General features: G+C 41.7%; 3 protein-coding genes across 12 annotated transcripts in view; 1 reads left to right on the forward strand and 2 right to left on the reverse strand.

The window, feature by feature from the left end:
• LOC308283021 (uncharacterized protein) overlaps positions 1-19,577 on the forward strand; it is a gene marked incomplete at both ends in the record, with an annotated part of 211,104 nt that overhangs the window by 58,925 nt on the left and 132,602 nt on the right. The window lies entirely within an intron of this gene.
• Positions 1-19,577, reverse strand: part of LOC308284233 (scavenger receptor cysteine-rich type 1 protein M130-like) — an 83,113-nt gene that overhangs the window by 28,560 nt on the left and 34,976 nt on the right. The window lies entirely within an intron of this gene.
• Positions 1,421-19,577, reverse strand: part of LOC308284235 (scavenger receptor cysteine-rich type 1 protein M130-like) — a 20,854-nt gene continuing 2,697 nt past the window's right edge. For 2 of the 8 annotated variants that reach the window (XM_080724796.1, XM_080724795.1), the window contains 8 exons: positions 17,621-17,917; positions 14,141-14,167; positions 6,460-6,492; positions 6,048-6,350; positions 5,432-5,737; positions 5,046-5,342; positions 3,469-3,774; positions 1,421-3,371 (listed from right to left, as the gene is read on the reverse strand). In XM_080724796.1, coding sequence (XP_080580922.1) covers positions 3,061-3,371; positions 3,469-3,774; positions 5,046-5,342; positions 5,432-5,737; positions 6,048-6,350; positions 6,460-6,492; positions 14,141-14,167; positions 17,621-17,917 — 1,880 coding nt within the window. In that variant the 3' untranslated portion in view covers positions 1,421-3,060. Of the gene's footprint in view, positions 3,372-3,468; positions 3,775-5,045; positions 5,343-5,431; positions 5,738-6,047; positions 6,351-6,459; positions 6,493-8,476; positions 8,789-9,533; positions 9,840-12,410; positions 12,729-12,907; positions 13,214-13,303; positions 13,601-14,140; positions 14,168-17,620; positions 17,918-19,577 lie in introns of those variants that run through there. The other 6 variants (XM_080724798.1, XR_013961997.1, XM_080724799.1 and 3 more) reach the window with 6 other exon arrangements.

The raw sequence follows: 19,577 nt of genomic DNA on the forward strand, positions 1-19,577 counted from the left end.
GTGGTAACAAACTGTGAGGACACACGCACGCACGGACGGACGGACGGACGGACGGACGGACGGACGGACGGACGAAGGGGAAAACATACTCTCCCCCATGCCTTCGGCTGGTGGAGACAAAAATGAGGGGGGTGTAGCATGGGTGTAGTGCAAAAAAAGTTTTTTTTACATGTTAATCACTGAAGAATCTTTAAGGCCAGTGAGTTTCAGGTGGAAAAAATATAAACTTCTACTTTTTTCTTTCAAATGAAAATGTAAAACGGGTCAAAATTACTCGAACAGAACTTAAGGGTTAAGACTTTGGTTAGGCCTCCATACCACACCATGTGGGCATAGTCAAAACACATACAGAAACTGAGCTTCTCTAAATCATCTTGCTCATGAGCTTTTAGTGCTATATAGTTTCACCTCCCAGGATGCATTCTAACATGCAGTTTAAGTTTGCTTGTTGTGGAACCACACTGAATGTACTGTTTGTCTAATAGTATCTAAATGCATTTGTTGGGCCTTTTTTCATTTATTTGATAAAATATTGAAAGATGTGTTGCTTTTAAGATCATGGCTTATATATGTATGTTCTTTATTGTTTTTGTTGTTTGTTCATTTATTTTTTATTCTTTTACTATTCTCAGTTGAAGAAAAAAATCTTTAATTTCATAAATGTGTTCTTTGTTGACTTACAGCTCCGTTGACACGACAAGGCTCCCTGGGACGCTCCCTGCTGGAATCAAAATATTTGACCAGATGTGCCTTTACACGGTAACTGTGTTTTGGGGGGTTGAAAACACACACAAACACGCACGCACACATGCACGAACGCACATGTTCTAACCTGCACCAAGAGACACAGAAACTTAGAAGACACAAATTCTAAGTATTTAGAATTTAGCAGGTTGAATTATATTTGCACTCCTATTGCAGTGTTATACAATAATTGGCTATAATAATAATACAATACAATATTGTATTGTAGATCTGCAGTTTTCACTATTTCATATTTGTGTATTTATATTTCTTCTTTTTAAAAGGTCCCGACTCCCAACCCAGTTGTAGACACTGGTCTATGACATGTCTGTGAAGGCTGACATGATGCAGTTTCATTCAAAAGTATAAGATATTATATGAAAAACATTAGTGGAGATACTGGCATTGAAGAAATGTACACTGTTCCACACACACGCACGCACGCACGCACGCACGCACACACACACACACACACACACACACACACACACACACACACACACACACACACACACACACACACACACACACACACACACACACACACACACACACACACACACACACACACACACACACACACACACACACACACACACACACAGACAGACACTCTTCTTGTCTCTTAGGAGCCACACAGTAAAAAAAAAAAAAAAAAAAAAAAAGAAAACATAGCTGTAGTTTAACCAAATTATTTATTTTCCAAAGCCTTCAGAAGAAGATGAATAACACCTACCCTAACACAAATACACACATTCTCCTAAAGATTGATTCAACATTTTCAGATATACTTATAGCTTTAGAATATAATGAGTCAAGAGACAGATGGGACCACTCGACTCAGTCAGCTGTCTTATGTGTGAAGACCAACCATTAGCTTCCCCAAACCTGCTGATTGGAATGCCTCATACCATACAGATGTGCCATTTCAAACCTTCACGCGTCCTGCCATTGGCAAGACAGTAGATTTCCAATGGATTGGCAGAACATTGAGCTTGTAGACAGTGTTGTAACCGAACGCGTTCAATGAACGATCGTTCATGAACACGTTCATATTTTGGGCGAACGTGAACTGAACAATCTTTGTTTTCGCTTGATGAACGATATTGTCGAACGCGTTCATTCTGACGCCCGTGAGCGGCGTTCGTCGGCCGTTCATGCGGCGGTCCGCGCCTCCGAGGTCGTCTGTCCTCTCGTCTTTTTTTTTCATTCACATGCTCTAATAGCACGCACTGCACGCAGCTCCTCGCGAACGTTGATATGCGGTGCTGCAGCTGGGTGCTTCATCAATCATCACATGAAGCACTGTGAATCTCCTCCTTGTTGCGTCTCGCAGTCGCAACTCGCAAGTAAAGCCTGACTACTTTGTCGTATGTGTGTTGCACGGCGAAAATAGCTGATATGCAAGCTCACAACGCGTCGCATCCACGAGACAACGTGATCTTGTAGATCAGCTATATTAACAACGCGTAAATATGCTGTGCACGAGGTTTAGAAACTTCTGCCTTCAGCCCTTCACAATAAGGGTTCAGGAAGACTGGGCACTGGGCAGTGGGCACCTAAATATTGTGGGCACCTCAATGTTAAGCTGGATGAAATTATTGCTGTGCGTGGTGGGCTGTGTCAATAATTTTGACAAATAATATCTTGCATTTTTTTTATAGCCAAAAGTATAAAGATATTATGATTAAAAAAATTACTAAAAATAACTAAGTTACCGGTAGTTCATTTTGGGGAACCATGCATGAACTTTAGTTCAAAATGTAGAATTATGAACTATGAAATGAACTAGTTCATTTTAGAAGTTTTGAACTTGAACTTGAACTAGTTCATTTTGAAAGTGAACTTTCCCAACACTACTTGTAGATCAGCTATTTGTATGACCTTCTCTGACTTAAGAGAATCTACATATGAAGGTGGATTCCGCCTTTCAATGGGAATGGATTGGTTTCTTGCCATTTGCAGGTTTCTGCAAAAATATGCTTCATTCTCCATAACAATTTGAAAGGCAAAACAGGGAAAGAAACTTGTGAAAAAAAGGAAAAGAGCAGTAAAGCCCGTAGACTCAATGCAGAGTGTTGTGTAGCCTCTGCTCTAAAAGGTGGTAATGTTGAAAAGACAATGAACAATACCACAGCATCTTTTGTTTTGTGTGTTTTTTTTACGTAGGAAATTATACGATTGCAGCCGTTTTACAGTATTACTCTGTATGTCTCTGTGCCAGCCCACCCCACAACCAATGGTACTAGTTTACACTCACCCTAACTAAGGACCACAATGGAAATAAGCTGTTCATAGAGACAATACTTCAAATCATTACTTGTCATCTGAACATATCACCTCTACTGTGAAGATTCCATCACTGTCCCACTTTAATATACACTCTCTCAGTGAAGAATCAGTGTAAGAGTTACAAGCTCTTGCTCTTATCAACCAACAAGGTTCAATACGACTAGAACAAATTTCTTTTGTTGAAACAAGAGAGCCACAGTTCAGTTGTCTACACACTACAGTTGCTGTGTACTCATTCCAATAATAATCATACACTGTTCTCCACTCTCCCTGGTGTTGCAACTCGAATATACCATTACAGCGACTGGTTCCTCCCACCAACCTGGCATCAGAAGCTGTAAAGAGACAATAAAATAAGCAGTAAAAAATAATTCTTACTTTGATTGTAAAATAATGGTCCAAACCTAAAGTGTACTGTAGTTTGTCTTTTACCTGAGCAGGACAGTCCAGCAGTCTTGTCAGGTGAGCAGGGGTTTCTAGATGAGTCTGAGGTTCTACAGTCTAGGAGAGCAGACTCATTACCTTCACACTGGAACTCTTTGGTCCACATTGGAGATGTTGCTTCTCCATAGAGCGCCCCTTGGAGGACTGAAGGAGCCCCACAGCCAAGCTCCTTACAGACCACCTCTGCATCCTGCTGGTCAAAGCCATCTTTACACACTGAGACCCACGACTGAGTAGACTTCACTTCCAATCTGCCTGAACATGAACTAGTCCCATTCACCAACCTCACAGACTCTGGAGAGAGAGAGAGAGAGAGAGAGAGAGAGAGAGAGAGAGAGAGAGAGAGAGAGAGACAGAGAGAGAGAGAGAGAGAGAGAGAGAGCATAGAACATTTTAAAACAACAAAGTTTTCCGGGTGGCAGCGAGTGCTCGTTTTAACAATTATCATTGTCACGCATGTGGTCCCAATATTTTAAGGTCGCTAGATTACATTTTAGGCACATTTGCAACCATAAATTTGAGTGCTGATTAAACCATTTTGAGGCCCAGTTTTCTTTTTAATAAAATACTGAATAGTGATCTTATCACACATAAATATAACATATGATATTGATCCAAAGGAAAGACAATAAGCAGGGATAAAAATAGATGATTGGATTGATGAATGGATGGATGGATGCATGCATGCATGGATTGCCTGAATCAGCAATTTGTCAATGAAGAGATTTTTTGTAATGGGGAAAGAGGAGTGTATCAAGTAGCCTATAGCTACTAGGTGGACCTAGACAGTGCCGCCGCTACCATGACACGCACAACGCACTGTGCGTCGGGCATCACGCTGCCAAAGGGCACCAAAAAATTAGAGAGAAAAAAAGAAGAAAAAAGAAGAAAAGCCAAGCCGATCATCATCATCATAACTAATATATGTATTTGCTCCGCCTAAAAGTAATCACGGCATGCATGCCAGCGTGTGTGATGCCGGATCAATGGTTGTGATGCCTGCTCAATGGTTTCATCCATCTGATCTGGGGGCGGGGCCACAGCAGGGAGTCGGCGACTCACAGACAGACACTCAGCCACAGTGGAGATCCTACGGTCATAGACTGCATTACAAACGTAAGAATAACATGTTTTTCCACCTCATGTGAATTAACTTAACTTGGAAAACAGCTATGGAATATCAACTTTGGCAGTGCAGTTATGGTGCTGGGCTGTGAGATATTATATGATGTGACCATGGTTGCTGTCACAGCATGCAAAACTCTATCATATGACTTCGGTGCTGCAGGGATCATTCACAGACTGCAGACAAGTGCCACCTATGCTTCCTTGCCCAAATAAGGATTTGACTAATACTCGCCATGGCAGTGCACGTCACGTCAAATGATGAACGCTCTCACCATAGGCGTTCAAAGAGTTAAGTGGTTAAGTCATTGAATAAAATGCACAATGAGGCTGTAGACAGACAGACTGACAGACAGACAGACAGACAGACAGACAGACAGACAGACAGACAGATACAATAAGAGACTCTATAGATTACTGTTGAGGTCATTGTTGGTTACCTGAACAGATCACCTCTACTCTGCCCTCGGTGGAGAAACGGGAACTATATGATCCACACTCCCTCAGTGAAGATTCGGATCCAAGACAGGGAGGAGATTCCAGCCACCATATAGATTGCCTTGTACCAGTACTGTGTTTTGTTGAAACAGCAGAGCCACAGTCCAGCTGCCTACACACTACAGATGCGTACCTCATGTTCCAATTGTTCAAATCAACTAGTCTCCACTCTCCATTATTTTTCATTTCTACTCTGCCATTACAGCGACTGGTTCCCCTCACCAACCTGACATCAGGTTCTGTAAAGAGAAAAAGCAGAACAAAAACAGTAAGGTTTAGGTTGAATGTCAAATAATAATCAAAACCTAAAGTGTAATTTATCTTTTACCTGAGCAGGTGAGTCCAATAGTCTTGTCAGGTGAGCAGGTGTTTCTAGTTGAGTCTGAGGTTCTACAGTCCTCGAGAGCAGACTCACTGCCTTCACACTGGAACTCTTTAGTCAACATTGGAGCCTTCCCTTCTCCATAGAGCGCCCCCTGCAGGACTGAATGACTCCCACAGTTAAGCTGACTACAGACCACCTGTGCATCCTGCTGATCAAAGTCGCCTTCACACACTGAGACCCACGACTGATTAGACTTCACCTCCACTCTGCCTGAACATGAACTAGTCCCATTCACCAACCTCACAGACCCTAGAGAGAGAGAGAGAGAGAGAGAGAGAGAGAGAGAGAGAGAGAGAGAGAGAGAGAGAGAGAGAGAGAGAGAGAGAGAGAGAGAGAGAGAGAGAGAGAGGGAGGGAGGAGTGGACGGGTGAATTTAAAATGTATGGATACAGAATTATCATATTTATACCCCCCACACATCATTAAACAATTGCAGCTGGAATTATGATATTTTAGCACCCTGCTACATACTGTACATGTACTGTAAGCCCCTCCCATACACTAAAATGTGTACCCGGCCTGAATGGGTTAAGAACAGGTCTGTACACACAGTACAGACCTGAACAGATCAACTCCAGTCTGCTTTCTTCAGTCATATGAGTCCAACGTCCACACTCCCTCAATAAAGATTCAGATCCAGAAACATCCCAAGATGCTGTAAGCCACCATAGAGGTTCCCATTCAGAACCAGGACTCCGTTTTGATGAAACAGCAGTACCACAGTCCAGCTGTCTACACGCTACAGTTGATAACTTTTGGTTCCAGCCACTAGGATTTACAGGATACCACTCGCCCTCGTGTTTCACCTCCATTTTACCAGTGCAGTGTCTGCTTCCTCCCACCAACCTGACATCATCAGACTCTGCAGAGACAATAGAACAGACCGCAAAAAGAAAGGTCTTTATGCACTCTGTTTAAAACCGTTTAAGGCTACAATCTAATGGTTCGTTGTTTGAGTAATATTTGTTTACCTGTTGTGTAGCGTGGTGGTTGAACATGGAGATCTGAAGAGAAAAAATATTAAATATGTTAGTTTCAATGGAACAGAGAACATGGATGCTCTCTAACATTACAGCAGGTTGTTTTCTGTAGAAATATGAGGAGATTATATGTTTTGTTTCTCCTGTTTACAACAATTTATTTGACATTCACAGTTTGGGAATGAGTAACTGTATACGATTTGATCAGAATACATACTAATAAAAATGTATTCAGTAGAGCTGTTGCTGATACGAAGCGGTAATCAACGTTAATAATGCAACTACATAGTAGTAGATGCACAAACGGCTGGAATGACTTGATATACATTACACAGTGTTGTACCCGAACGCGTTCAATGAATGATCGCGTTCATATTTTGGGCGAACGTGAACTAAACGTTCTTTGTTTCCGCTTGATGAACGCTATTGTCGAACGCGTTCATTCTGACGTCCATGAACGGCGCTCGTCGGCTCGTTCGCTCGTTCGGTCCGCGGTCTTCTGTCATCTTTCCCAACACTGGATATATACAGATATATATCAAATGAGGGTTTCATTAAAGAATTATTAATTGGTTCACTGAAGCTTTGCAGTTAATTCTACTTTAGTAGGCCTATTAACTAACCTGCTGCAGAAGACTTTCTGCTTTCAAGTCATGACTTTCAAGCTCATCTTGCACTGATCTTTTGAGTGTGAGGTAAACAAACAACACCATTTACAGAGCAGAAGTCCCGCCTCTCCCTGTGCCCAAACCGGCCGTGGAGCGTACCATCAAATATAATATTAGGACGATGTATGCGATGAAGAACCATGTGAATGCTTTTGACAGCCACTGTCAAAAGCCTCTGCAAGGTCTAACATATGATTTCATACTTGTTGCATGCCAATATCACACACTGATGTACTGCAGAGCAGCTGGCACGTTATTCATGATGTGTGTTTGCTTTGTTGAATCCCTCTGCCCTGCGTAAGGTAAAGCCTCATTTACTCAACACGGTGCATCAGAGCCACATTTTTTGTATGACACTACAGTAGCCTATGTCACTTGCCACAAAGAACAGATCTACGAGCTAGCAATATGTCACAGTTTACTGCACACTGTTTAATGGGTTGGCCTATTGACTGGGTACATTGAAAATGGTGCACTTTGTTTACTAGTTGATCCAACATTAACATGATTTGTGTTAATATAGTTATAACCACTTGTTGTATAGAATAGGAGAATGATAGTCAACAAATTTAGAACACTTGTATTTCATCTACTCGAATCAAATACCACTGAATCAATCAATGGTATTGTAGCCCATGTATCTAGATTTGTATCTTATCGTCATATAAGGTAGAGGTTCACACCCCTAATATGCAGCCATTGCACTTGTGTCATGGCCCTAGCGTTCCACGGCTATATTCTATACAGAATGCAATTCTGAGTTTTGATCACCTATATGTTCAGGTGAAACGTCTGTCCCCTAAAGGCATATTTTGATTTAGCAACACACTAATTTCTTCAGTAGCCTAGCCTAGTCATTAGATTCAGCGTAGAGTGTTTCAGTGTGCTGGAGCTCTGTGCGTGAAAATGTTTGGAGCATCGAGAACTCACTTTCTCTTTCTCCTTTTCTTTGCCCAGAAACCCTAAGAGGGCCACGTCTTTAAGTTTATGCTTTTCAGCAAATCAGTATCAGTATTATAGTAGTAAGTAGTAATGGTAGTAAGTATAAATTGATATACCAACATTAAACATGAAGTAGAGAAACACCGTAACATACTATACAATGTGGTATTTTCTTAGATACTGTAACATACTGTAACATTTTATATCATAAATAGATAGTTGGGTGGGTAGGCAGGAAGGAAGGTAGGTAGGTAGGTAGGTAGGTAGGTAGGTAGGTAGGTAGGTAGGTAGGTAGGTAGGTAGGTAGGTAGGTAGGTAGGCAGGTAGGTAGGTAGGTAGGTAGAAGATGCTATAAGAGACTATAGATTACTGTCATTGGTGAAGTGATCTTTTGTTACCTGAACAGATCACATCCAGTCTGTGACGAGTTGTATCAGACTTAGAAAACCTTGTTCCACACTCCCTAAGTGAAGATTCAGATCCATCACAGTTCGATATCAACCTCCATGCATCTATCCAGGTCCATGGATCAGTAGACCTCCTTTGTGTTTAAACAGCAGAGCCACAGTTCAGCTGTCTACACACTACAATTGCTGACTCCAGTTTCCAGCCATAATAATCATCCACTAGTTTCCACACTCCCTGTTGTTTCATCTGCAGTGTACCAGTACAGTGACTTGTTCCTCCCACCAACCTGATATCTCCAGGCTCTGCACAGAGACAAGAGAAAAACAGTACAACAAAGTAATTGCCACCGTATGTCACAGTTTAGTTTGTAAACGGTCACAGCTTGACCGTATCTCTGTCTGTCTGTCTGTCTGTCTGTCTGTCTGTCTGTCTGTCTGTCTGTCTGTCTGTCTGTCTGTCTGTCTGTCTGTCTGTCTGTCTGTCTGTCTGTCTCTCTGTCTGTCTGTCTGTCTGTCTGTCTATAACACCTGACACTGTGGTTCCCATTAAACATCACTGTGACATCACATGTGACATCATGATGTCAGATACCCAGAGCAGGCATAACGCCTGACACTCGGTTCCCCTGACACATCACTGTGACATCACAGTGATGTCAGATACTCAGAGCAGGGATAATGCCTGACACTGTGGTTCCCCTGACACATCACTGTGACATCACAGATACTCAGAGCAAGGATCTCCATGTATGGGCAAAAAAAGGATTGTATGTTGTGATATCATGAGAACCACTCTAACAGAATCCCTTTTATGCCCATATATGGAGATCCTTGATGTCATCAACATTAAGCCCATATCTAACAAGACTTCACATGGGAATGCCCATATATGGAGGAAGACAACCCATATCTGTGTGGCTGGTTCAGACAGGGATCTCCCTGTATGGGCATAAAAGGGATTGTATTTATGATGTCAGATGTGATAGACTTTAGGATCAAGGGCACAAGACTAGTTTAAATAATAATCCAAACCAGTGAAGTTTTTTACCTGAGCATCTGAGTCCAACGGTCTTGTCAGGAGAACAGGTGTTTCTAGTTGATTCTGAGGTCCTACAGTCGAGGAGAACCGATTCACTGCCTTCACACTGGAACTCTTTGGTCCACATTGGAGAATTTATTTCTCCATAGAGCGCCCCCTGCAGGACTGAAGGAGCCCCACAGCCAAGCTGCCTACAGACCACCTCTGCATCCTGCTGGTCAAAGTCGGCTTCACACACTGGGACCCACGACTGAGTAGACTTCACCTCTACTCTGCCTGAACATGAACTAGTCCCATTCACCAACCTCACAGACTCTGGAGAGAGAAAGAGAGAGAGAGAGAGAGAGAGAGAGAGAGGGAGAGAGAGAGAGAGAGAGAGAGAGAGAGAGAGAGAGAGAGAGAGAAAGAGAAATCAGGTCGCAAATGGTCAGGTTTCCACCTTCCACACATTCCTTAAAGCATAGAGAACAACGGAACCTTCCCCTACACAGTATACGCACGCATGCGCACACACACACACACACACACAGTGGAGGCATTAGATGATGCATTTTTAATTAAACTAAATAAGACGCGGGGACATTTTCTTAATCATTTAAGCCATATTGTACATAAAAGAGCAAATGTGTAAGTTGACACGCATCCCAATTTCATGATTCATTGTGAGCTTGGAAATCTGATATCATTATTATATTTTATAATTGAAAACATATTTGAAATGTTTTGACATGTTGGAAAATGTACTCAAAATATGGATGTGGATTTAAATGTGGTAAAATCAGATGTTTAAATTGTGAAATTAGACGGACGGAGGGGCGGACGGACTGACAGACAGACCTTTATACTCAATTCATTGAGACATTAAATGACAAATAACAATAGAGGGTTTGCGCGTGCATGAAGTGAATGGCAAATCGAGTGGCAAAGTTCTCCTGCTACACCATCAACATGTGGAACGCCCTTCCTCAAGCCCTAAAGGAGAGCAAATCCCTAGCCTCCTTCAAAATTGGTATGAAAAGTCACCTTCAGACAGCTGCTACCCGTCTGTCTTTCAATGTTATATGAGATACTTAAAGTGTGGTTCCTGTGGAAATAAGCCTCGGCTTTCTAGGATCTCCTTTTAGTTGACCTTGTACCAGCAGGGGCGGTTTTTATAAACTGGGGGCTCCCCACAAAGGTAGTAAAAGAGGCCCCCCCCCATGAGCGCGCGTGAAAAATAGATATGCGTGAAAAAAACAGTATGCGTGCGTGCAAAGTGCAGGAATTAAAAATGCCACCCTCCAACTCAATACCTATTCTGAAAAAGTGATGATTTAGCATGACAAGACGATGAACTTGACAAGACAATGAAGAGCAGAGGCAGAGGAAGCCTATTTGTTGTCATTATGGTTGGTTTTATACCTAACCACAATCATTTTGGATCTATTTGATTAATTTAAGAAGAGTACAGTAAGGTAGCCTATATAGAGTAGGCCTATATGTATATTTGTATACAGGACATATTTGATGCAGGAAAATAATTATTTTAATAACAATAAGGGAATATCAGAGAATAATAATACTTTTAAATTATATTTTAATTATTAATTATTTAATTTAATTTAAAGCAGCAATGACCGGGCCCTCGCAGCTCTACCCACGTCACAAGGGGCAACAGCCAATCAGAACTTAAGAGGGGACAGGACTAAGTTAAACCAATTAAGGTGAAGGACTCTTGATGAAGTCATATGACACCAGCCACAAGTCTGTACGACAAACGGTTCATGAGATATAGAGGCACTTCCTGTTTGGCGAAGGGCACTTCCTGTTTGGCGAAGGAAGCGCCAATTAAGGTTAAGGACTCTTAATCAAGTCATATGACACCAGCCCCGAGTCTGTACGACAAACGGTTCATGAGATATAGAGGCACTTCCTGTTTGGTGAAGGGCACTTCCTGTTTGGTGAAGGAAGTTTGATCTCTGTGTGAAACCTATTGACTCCAGTGAGCAGTTGGTCAATTCTTTAAACAATCATAACTTTTGACAGGAATGGGCTAGAGACTTACTTTTTTTTTCTAAATGCTCAGAATAATGAGCCCAGCAGGGGGCCCCCTCTGCCTTGGGGCTCTACGCAGTTGCGTAGTCTGCGTAGAGCAAATGCCCGCCCCTGTGTACCAGTGATTTGTACTGTCATGAAACTGTACTTTTTTCTATTGCAAACTTCTAATAAATTCTTCAATCAATCAATCAGTGAATGGCAAAGTGAGTTTAACGATCATTTAACGTTGTTTAATGCAATCAGATAGGACTTTTCTGCTTGGATGTATGGGCTGTCAAGGCCAGAAAGTAGTTTTTTGCCTCTCAGTAGGCGTTCCCGTGTGACTTCCTGGTATAATGATGATGTCACGTGCATGCCCTCTATACTACAGTACATCATATAACAGTCAGAAATCTGTTATAAGGCTTTTGCTTTGACTTCTTAAAGGGGACAGTTTCAAGTTGCTACCACAGTGGATGTCTGCTCACCACCTCAAGCTGAACCCAAACAAGACCAAGTCCTACCCAATGCAGGATCTACGTAAATGGCCAAGAGCCAAGAGTTGTCCTTTACAGTCAGGTCTCATTCAAGACACACATCGCAGTGGTCACTCGATCCTGTTGTTTTACACTCTACACTGGTTCCCAAACACTGGGTCGGGATCCATTTGTGGGTTGCAAACACATGTTATGTGTCCCTTTATCGTTTGTGTCCTACATTTTGTTTTAAATTATTATTATTCAAAACATTTACCTTGCTTACTGTAAATCACTCTGGAATAAGAGAGACTGCTAAATGCCTGAATTGTAAATTGAAAATCTAATAGATAGAAAAAAGAGTACTGTCCTTGTTTTAGTCATTGTTTGTTACCTGAACAGATCACCACCAGTCTGTTGGTCGATTCCTTAGACCTCTTTGTTCCACACTCCTTCAGTAAAGATTCAGATCCAACACAGGAACGACTCATTCTCCATACAGGTTGATATGAATACAATGATGATACATCTTTTTCTGTAGCAGAACTAATTTCAGTTGAAACAGCAGAGCCACAGTCCAGCTGTCTACACACTACAGAGGCTGACTTCAAGTTCCACCAATTCATATTAACTAGTCTCCAATCTCCCTCGTGTTTTGTCTCCACTCTACCAGCACAGTGGCTGGTTCCTCCCACCAACCTGACATCAGGTTCTGTACAGAGACAAGAGAATAAGCAGTAAATAGAACACACACACACACACACACACACACACACACACACACACACACACACACACACACACACACACACACACACACACACACACACACACACACACACACATATTTCATTGAATGTAATGTACATTTATTTTATCGTTATCTTTTACCTGAGCAGGTAAGTCCAACAGTCTTGTCAGGTGAGCAGGTGTTTCTAGTTGAGTCTGAGGTTCTACAGTCCAAGAGAACAGACTCATTACCTTCACACTGGAACTCTTTGGTCAACACTGGAGCCTTCCCTTCTCCATAGAACGCCTTCTGGAGAACTAGAGGAGTGCCACAGCCAAGCTGCCTACAAACCACCTCTGCATCTCGCTGGTCAAAGTCATCTTCACACACTGAGACCCACGACTGATTAGACTTCACCTCCACTCTGCCTGAACATGAACTAGGCCCTTTCACCAACCTTACAGATTCTGGAGAGAGAGAGAGAGGGGGGGGGGGGTAAGGCTAGTACTTTACACACTCATTAAGAAACATAAAGAGCGACATGATCAGCTTGTTACCTGAACAGACCAACTTCAGTCTCAAGTAGGCACTATCTGGTGTCTTTCTTCCACACTCCTTCATTGAAGATTCAGATCCATTACATTCAGATCCGGAAACCCACCATAATGGTTGATCTCTAGAACCAGCACCAAATTTTGTTGAAACAACAGTGCCACAGTCCAGCTGTCTACACACTACAGATGATAACTTAATGGTCCAGGCAAAAGGATTCACTGGTCTCCACTCTCCTTCGTTTTTCAACTCCAGTTTACCAGCACAGTGACTGGTTCCTCCCACCAATCTGACATCACCATCTGTACAGAGAGAAACACACACACACACACGCACGCACGCACGCACGCACGCACGCACGCACGCACGCACGCACGCACGCACGCACGCACGCACGCACGCACGCACGCACGCACGCACGCACGCACGCACGCACGCACGCACGCACGCACGCACAGACAGACAGACAGACAGACAGACAGACAGACAGACAGACAGACAGACAGACAGACAGACAGACAGACAGACAGACAGACAGACAGACAGACAGACAGACAGACAGACAGACACACACACACACACACACACACACACACACACACACAGTATTTGAGTAAAGTTGGCAAGTTGGCCAACCACTAATTAACAACAATGCATACGCATTTTAAAATGAAAGACAGACAGACATATCGCTTGATATCTATATGGGAGATTAAGAGTTGGGGAATATCAGTTTATCGGTTATCTATAAAAAAGTCAATTCCGGACATCCCTAATATAATATAGAACAAAACATGTAAGGAAGGCTACAGTCTATGTTTAGTTGTTTGTTGTTTCTTTACCTTTTGTGTGGTCTTGAACCTGCAGAGCTGAAGAGACAATACGGTAAATTAGTTTAAGTGTAATAATAGCATGTTGGTTTCACTGTTGATATACAGGAGATGATGTCCTTTGTTTCTCCTGTTTTCTGCTATTTATTTGACATTCACAGAGCGGGAATGGGTAATGCTGGGTTCACATGAATGAATGAATGAACTTTATTTATAGCACATCTTCACAGCACGAGTGCACAGAGTGCTTTACAGATACACAATATTCATTAAAAGTAAAAATAAAAAGTAAGTAAGCTCTACAGTTGCAGAGATACAAAGATAAAAGAAATAAGCTCTACAGTTGCAGAGAAGACACCAATAAATTAAAACACCTACAGTAACATAGAAAACAAAAGAACAGTGAAAACAGGGACGCCTATAAGTGACCAAAGGCCTGTCTGAACATGTGTGTTTTCAGGTGCCTCTTAAAGGAGTCCTCTGAGTGGGGCGTTTTTAGTTCCAGGGGGAGGGCGTTCCAGAGTTTAGGGGCTATGGCCTCAAATGCTCGGTCGCCCTTGGTTACAAGGTACGTCCGAGGGACATCAAGCAGGTGTTTATCTGCGGATCTGAGTGAACGGGTGGTAGGGGTGGGACGGATAATTTCTGAGATGTACGTAGGGGCTGGGCCATGAATTGCTCTGTAGGTAAATGTGAGGACTTTGAAGTGGATCCTGTAGTGTACCGGGAGCCAGTGCAGAGAGGCTAGAATGGGGGTGATGTGACATGACTTTTTTGATCTAGTGAGTAACCTGGCAGCAGCGTTATGAACCAGCTGCAATTTGTCAACGGATGTTTTGTTGAGACAGGTAAAAATGGAGTTACATGGGCTCAGGCAAGCGTAGGGGGGGTGGGGGTGGGGGGGGGGGGGGGGGGGTGGCAAACGGTACCCCCTGACCTGCTGGACGGCACCGCACGGTTGAAAAGAAAAGAAAAAAAGAAAAAGTCCGACGGAACAGCATGGTGGCAAAATGAAAACGCACAAGCAAAATGAAAAGGTGTGTTCACTGTGTTGCCATGGTGTTGCTGTTATGGTAGGCCTAATTTCCTCTCAAATGACGTTTGTGTATCTGACATGATGGATAGCGAAAGGAGGAAGGAAGGAGGAGGCGTTCTGCTGAGATTTGTCCCACGATCAATTGTTTAGAGGACACTAAAATTTGTCATTGTTGACAATGACAAAACCGAAATAATCATTTTTGGAAACAATCCCACCTCTCCCGTAAATACCCTAGGCCCTCTCTCCTCTAACATCCACACCTGTGCAAAAAATCTTGGCTTTATTTTCGACAACAAATTCAAATTTGACAAACAGATCAGCTCCACCGTCAAAACTAGTTTCTTCCATCTCCGACTCTTAGCTAAAATAAAACCTTATCTCCCGCTCAAACAATTTGAAACTGTCATTCACGCTTTTATTACATCTAGACTAGACTACTGTAATGCACTTTATTATGGGATTGACCACTCCTCTCTCAAGCGCCTACAATTAGTCCAAAATGCTGCTGCCCGCCTTCTTACCGGAACCCAAAAATTCAACCATATCACCCCAGTTCTGGCCACCCTTCACTGGCTCCCGGTCAAATATCGTATTGATTTTAAAATCCTCCTCTTCGCTTTTAAATCTATTCATGATCTGGCCCCCAATTATATGGCTGATCTTATAGAGCGCTACAATCCACCTAGAGCTCTGAGGTCCGCCACCCAGTCACTGCTGACCACGCCAACAGACCTCACTAGAGTGACCAGAGACGACCGTGCGTTTGCGGTGGCGGCCCCAGAGCTCTGGAATAATCTCCCCCCTCATATCAGGTCTGCTCAATCCATCACCATCTTTAAGTCCCTACTTAAAACACACCTCTTTTCATTAGCTTTTAATAACCCTTGAACCCATTGCCTATTTCTGTTTTTTATCTCTTTGATGTTTTTGAGGTCTATGCTTCGCACTTCTATTTTGTATTCTTTTTCATGTTTATATTTTTATTCCTGTTATGCTTTTAAACTGTTTTTTATCTGTACAGCACTTTGGTCAGCTAAGGTTGTGTGAAATGTGCTTTATAAATAAAGTTTGATTGATTGATTGACGACATATAGGAGCTACGTACGTAACATTCGGTGTTCGATTCTGTCCGATACGGTCCTGAAATAAATATTTTACTTTGAACGGCATGCCGTCTGCCGTTTACCATGCCCGGTTTCCGACTGCCGGGCTACTGTGCCGCCGTGTCCTGTTTAGCTTCCTTCTCCCATGCACTAAAATGACTTTCGGTCGCAGCATAATTGTATGATTTCTATAATAACACTTATAAAAAGGTATGCGGGAAGCAAACAGACTGGTTGTCATTTTGATGTGGTCACACTACAACTTTGTGGCTACATTTAGTACACAAAGGACATGACCTCTGTATGATGTTGTGATTCAGACTTTTATATGTTTCTGCTGAACTGAAACACACACAGAGAGAGAGAGAGAGAGAGAGAGAGAGAGAGAGAGAGAGAGAGAGAGAGAGAGAGACAGACAGACAGACAGACAGACAGACAGACAGACAGACAGACAGACAGACAGACAGACAGACAGACAGACAGACAGACACAACATTGGCCCTATTATGATCCAGGTCTTATGCCTTATGCCTTAACTTCTTTGCCTTTTTTTACTATTTTGTTTTTGTTTTTTAAATATTTCAAATAGCTGATCTGCAAGTTCACAACGTGCAGATGTAGATCAGCATTTGAAGTATTTAACAATGTTTTTCAAAATATTGAAAAAAAGGTAAAGAAGTTAAGGCATAAGGCATAAGAACTGGATCATAATAGGGCCCTCTAGAGAGTGTTAACACATCGGCTGCCCACAAGGTGGCGCCAGAGCCCCAGCTAAGTGCTGAAATCTCCCTCCATCCACCTCCATTTTGTTCCACACGGTTCTACAGGGCCCTGTTGCGTCAATGCATGCGTGATGACGTCACTTGGTCACATGAGCGCAGACAGGATGTTATTGTGTAACTTACTGTAGGGACCAGTGTTATTCATAGCTGTTCATTGCCGATCAAAATTTGGACATTTTGCCGCACCACGCCACAGTTTTAGCCATAAAACTGTGGCGTTAAAAAATAAGGGGCGTTAAAGATGGGGAAATGCATTGGAGTATACGGAGAAAAACGGCCGCGCGATGCTCTCAGCGTCGACTCGAAGCGACTAGCGGCTAATGGGCTACATCCAGGCGTAGCCCCAACCTAAAGGTGAGGTTTAAAGTTAATACTGTAAATACTGTAAACACGTCAATGCGTCGTGGGCCTCCAGCGACATCAAAGAGATTGGCGTGTAGACACCTCGTGGGCACCCGCTGAGTTAAGGGGGGTGAATGTGATTGTGTAAGTAAAGTAAATTGTCATATTTACTCACTTCACACAATCATGAAATTGTGTAATTGTTGAAGTCAGCATGGTACAGTACCTGAACAGATCAACTGCAGTCTGGAGCTGACATTTTCTGAAAATATTTCTCCACACTCCCTAATTGAAGATTCAGATCCATTACATGCAGGCCAAAGAAACCACCATGATGGTTCACGTCGAGAACCATAATCCCGTTTTGATGAAACAACAGTGCCACAGTTCAGCTGTCTACACACTACAGATGATAACACATTGGTCCATTCATTAGGATTCACTGGTCTCCACTCTCCTTCATTTTTCAACTCCAGTTTACCAGCACAGCGACTGGTTCCTCCCACCAATCTGACATCACCATCTTTACAAAGACAACAGAATATACAGTTAATATACTGTATATATAATATATTAATAATACATTATATTAATGACATATAATAACTAGAAAAGAAAATTTCTAAGAAATTTTAAGTGTGCCTGCAGCTCGCTAAGTCTGTGCAACCTTGTGTAGCGGTTGGTGTTAGCATTAGCGTTATTAACATTAGCATTTTTGTGCATAAACTTTAACATTATTGTTCTTCATATGACACCACCCACATGTCTGTACGACAAACGGTTCACGAGAAAACGGGTCACTTCCTGTTTGGTGAGGGGCACTTCCTGAAAAAAAAAATTGAGAAAAAAAAATTTGAGAAAAAAAAAAATTTGAGAAAAAAAAATTGAGAAAAAAAATATTGTGAGAAAAAAAATATTGTGATAAAAAAAATTGAGAAAAAAAAAATTGAGAAAAAAAAAATGAAAAAAAAAATTGAGAAAAAAAAAATTTGAGAAAATAAAAATTTGAGAAAAAAAAAATTTTTAGAAAAAAAAATTGAGAAAAAAAAATTTCGAGAAAAAAAAATTTGAGAAAAAAAATTTGAGAAAAAAAATTTGGGAAAAAAAAATTTGAGAAAAAAATTTTTTTAGAAAAAAAAATTTGAGAAAAAAAAAATTGAGAAAAAAAAATTGAGAAAAAAGAATTTTGAGAAAAAAAATTTGAGAAAAAAAAAATTTGAGAAAAAAAAAATTTGAGAAAAAAAATTGAGAAAAAGAAATTTTGAGAAAAAAAATTTGAGAGAAAAAAAATTTGAGAAAAAAAAATTGAGAAAAATGACACCAGCCGCGAGTCTGTACGACAAACGGTTCATGAGTTATAGAGGCACTTCCTGTTTGGCGAAGGACACTTCCTGTTACAGAGGGGGCGGGGCTTAATCAATCATCCCTATTGGCCGGAAAAAGACCAAAGTTGTGTGTGCATTTTAAAGTTTAAATCACGTTGCTAGGCAAAAGAATGGCAGAGTTATGTGGCGCCAAAGTTTCTGGGTTTTTTTCGGAGTCCCCCATTCTAAGTCAATGGGGTTTTTGGGCGTCGTTTTTTGCGAATTACGTCGCAATGGTAACGCGGATCGGAAAGAAAAGTAATAGCACACCATTCCCGGCCGAGCCGCACGTTTTGATGTATATATTGCGGCGGTGGCGTAAATCGTGCGGCAGTTATTACGTGCCGAAATTTCCCCCATTCTAAGTGAATGGGGTTTTTTGGCGTCGTTTTTTGCGAATTACGTCGCAATGGTAACGCGGATCGGAAAGAAAAGTAATAGCACACCATTCCCGGCCGAGCCGCACGTTTTGATGTATATATTGCGGCGGTGGCGTAAATTGTGCGGCACTTATTACGTGCCGAAATTTGTGGGATCATTATTATTATTATTATTATTATTATTAAGTATGGCGGATTACAATAAGTGTTTTGCTATTGCATAGCAGGCACACTTAATAATACCAAAATGCGTTTTATTTTAAATACATTTGCTTCTCAGGTCAAATAATTATATGCGATCAAACATGCAATTAATTTAGATTACTTAATTACAAAGCCTCTAAATAATTAGATTTAGAATTAGAGAGAGAACAAAACAAGTAAGGCTACAATCTATAGTGTTTGGGTGTTTTTGAGCGGTGGTCACACCGTCTCCATA

The sequence above is a fragment of the Nannobrachium achirus genome (genome assembly GCF_963921795.1).
Source record: "Nannobrachium achirus genome assembly, chromosome: 4".
NCBI classification, from domain to species: domain Eukaryota; kingdom Metazoa; phylum Chordata; class Actinopteri; order Myctophiformes; family Myctophidae; genus Nannobrachium; species Nannobrachium achirus.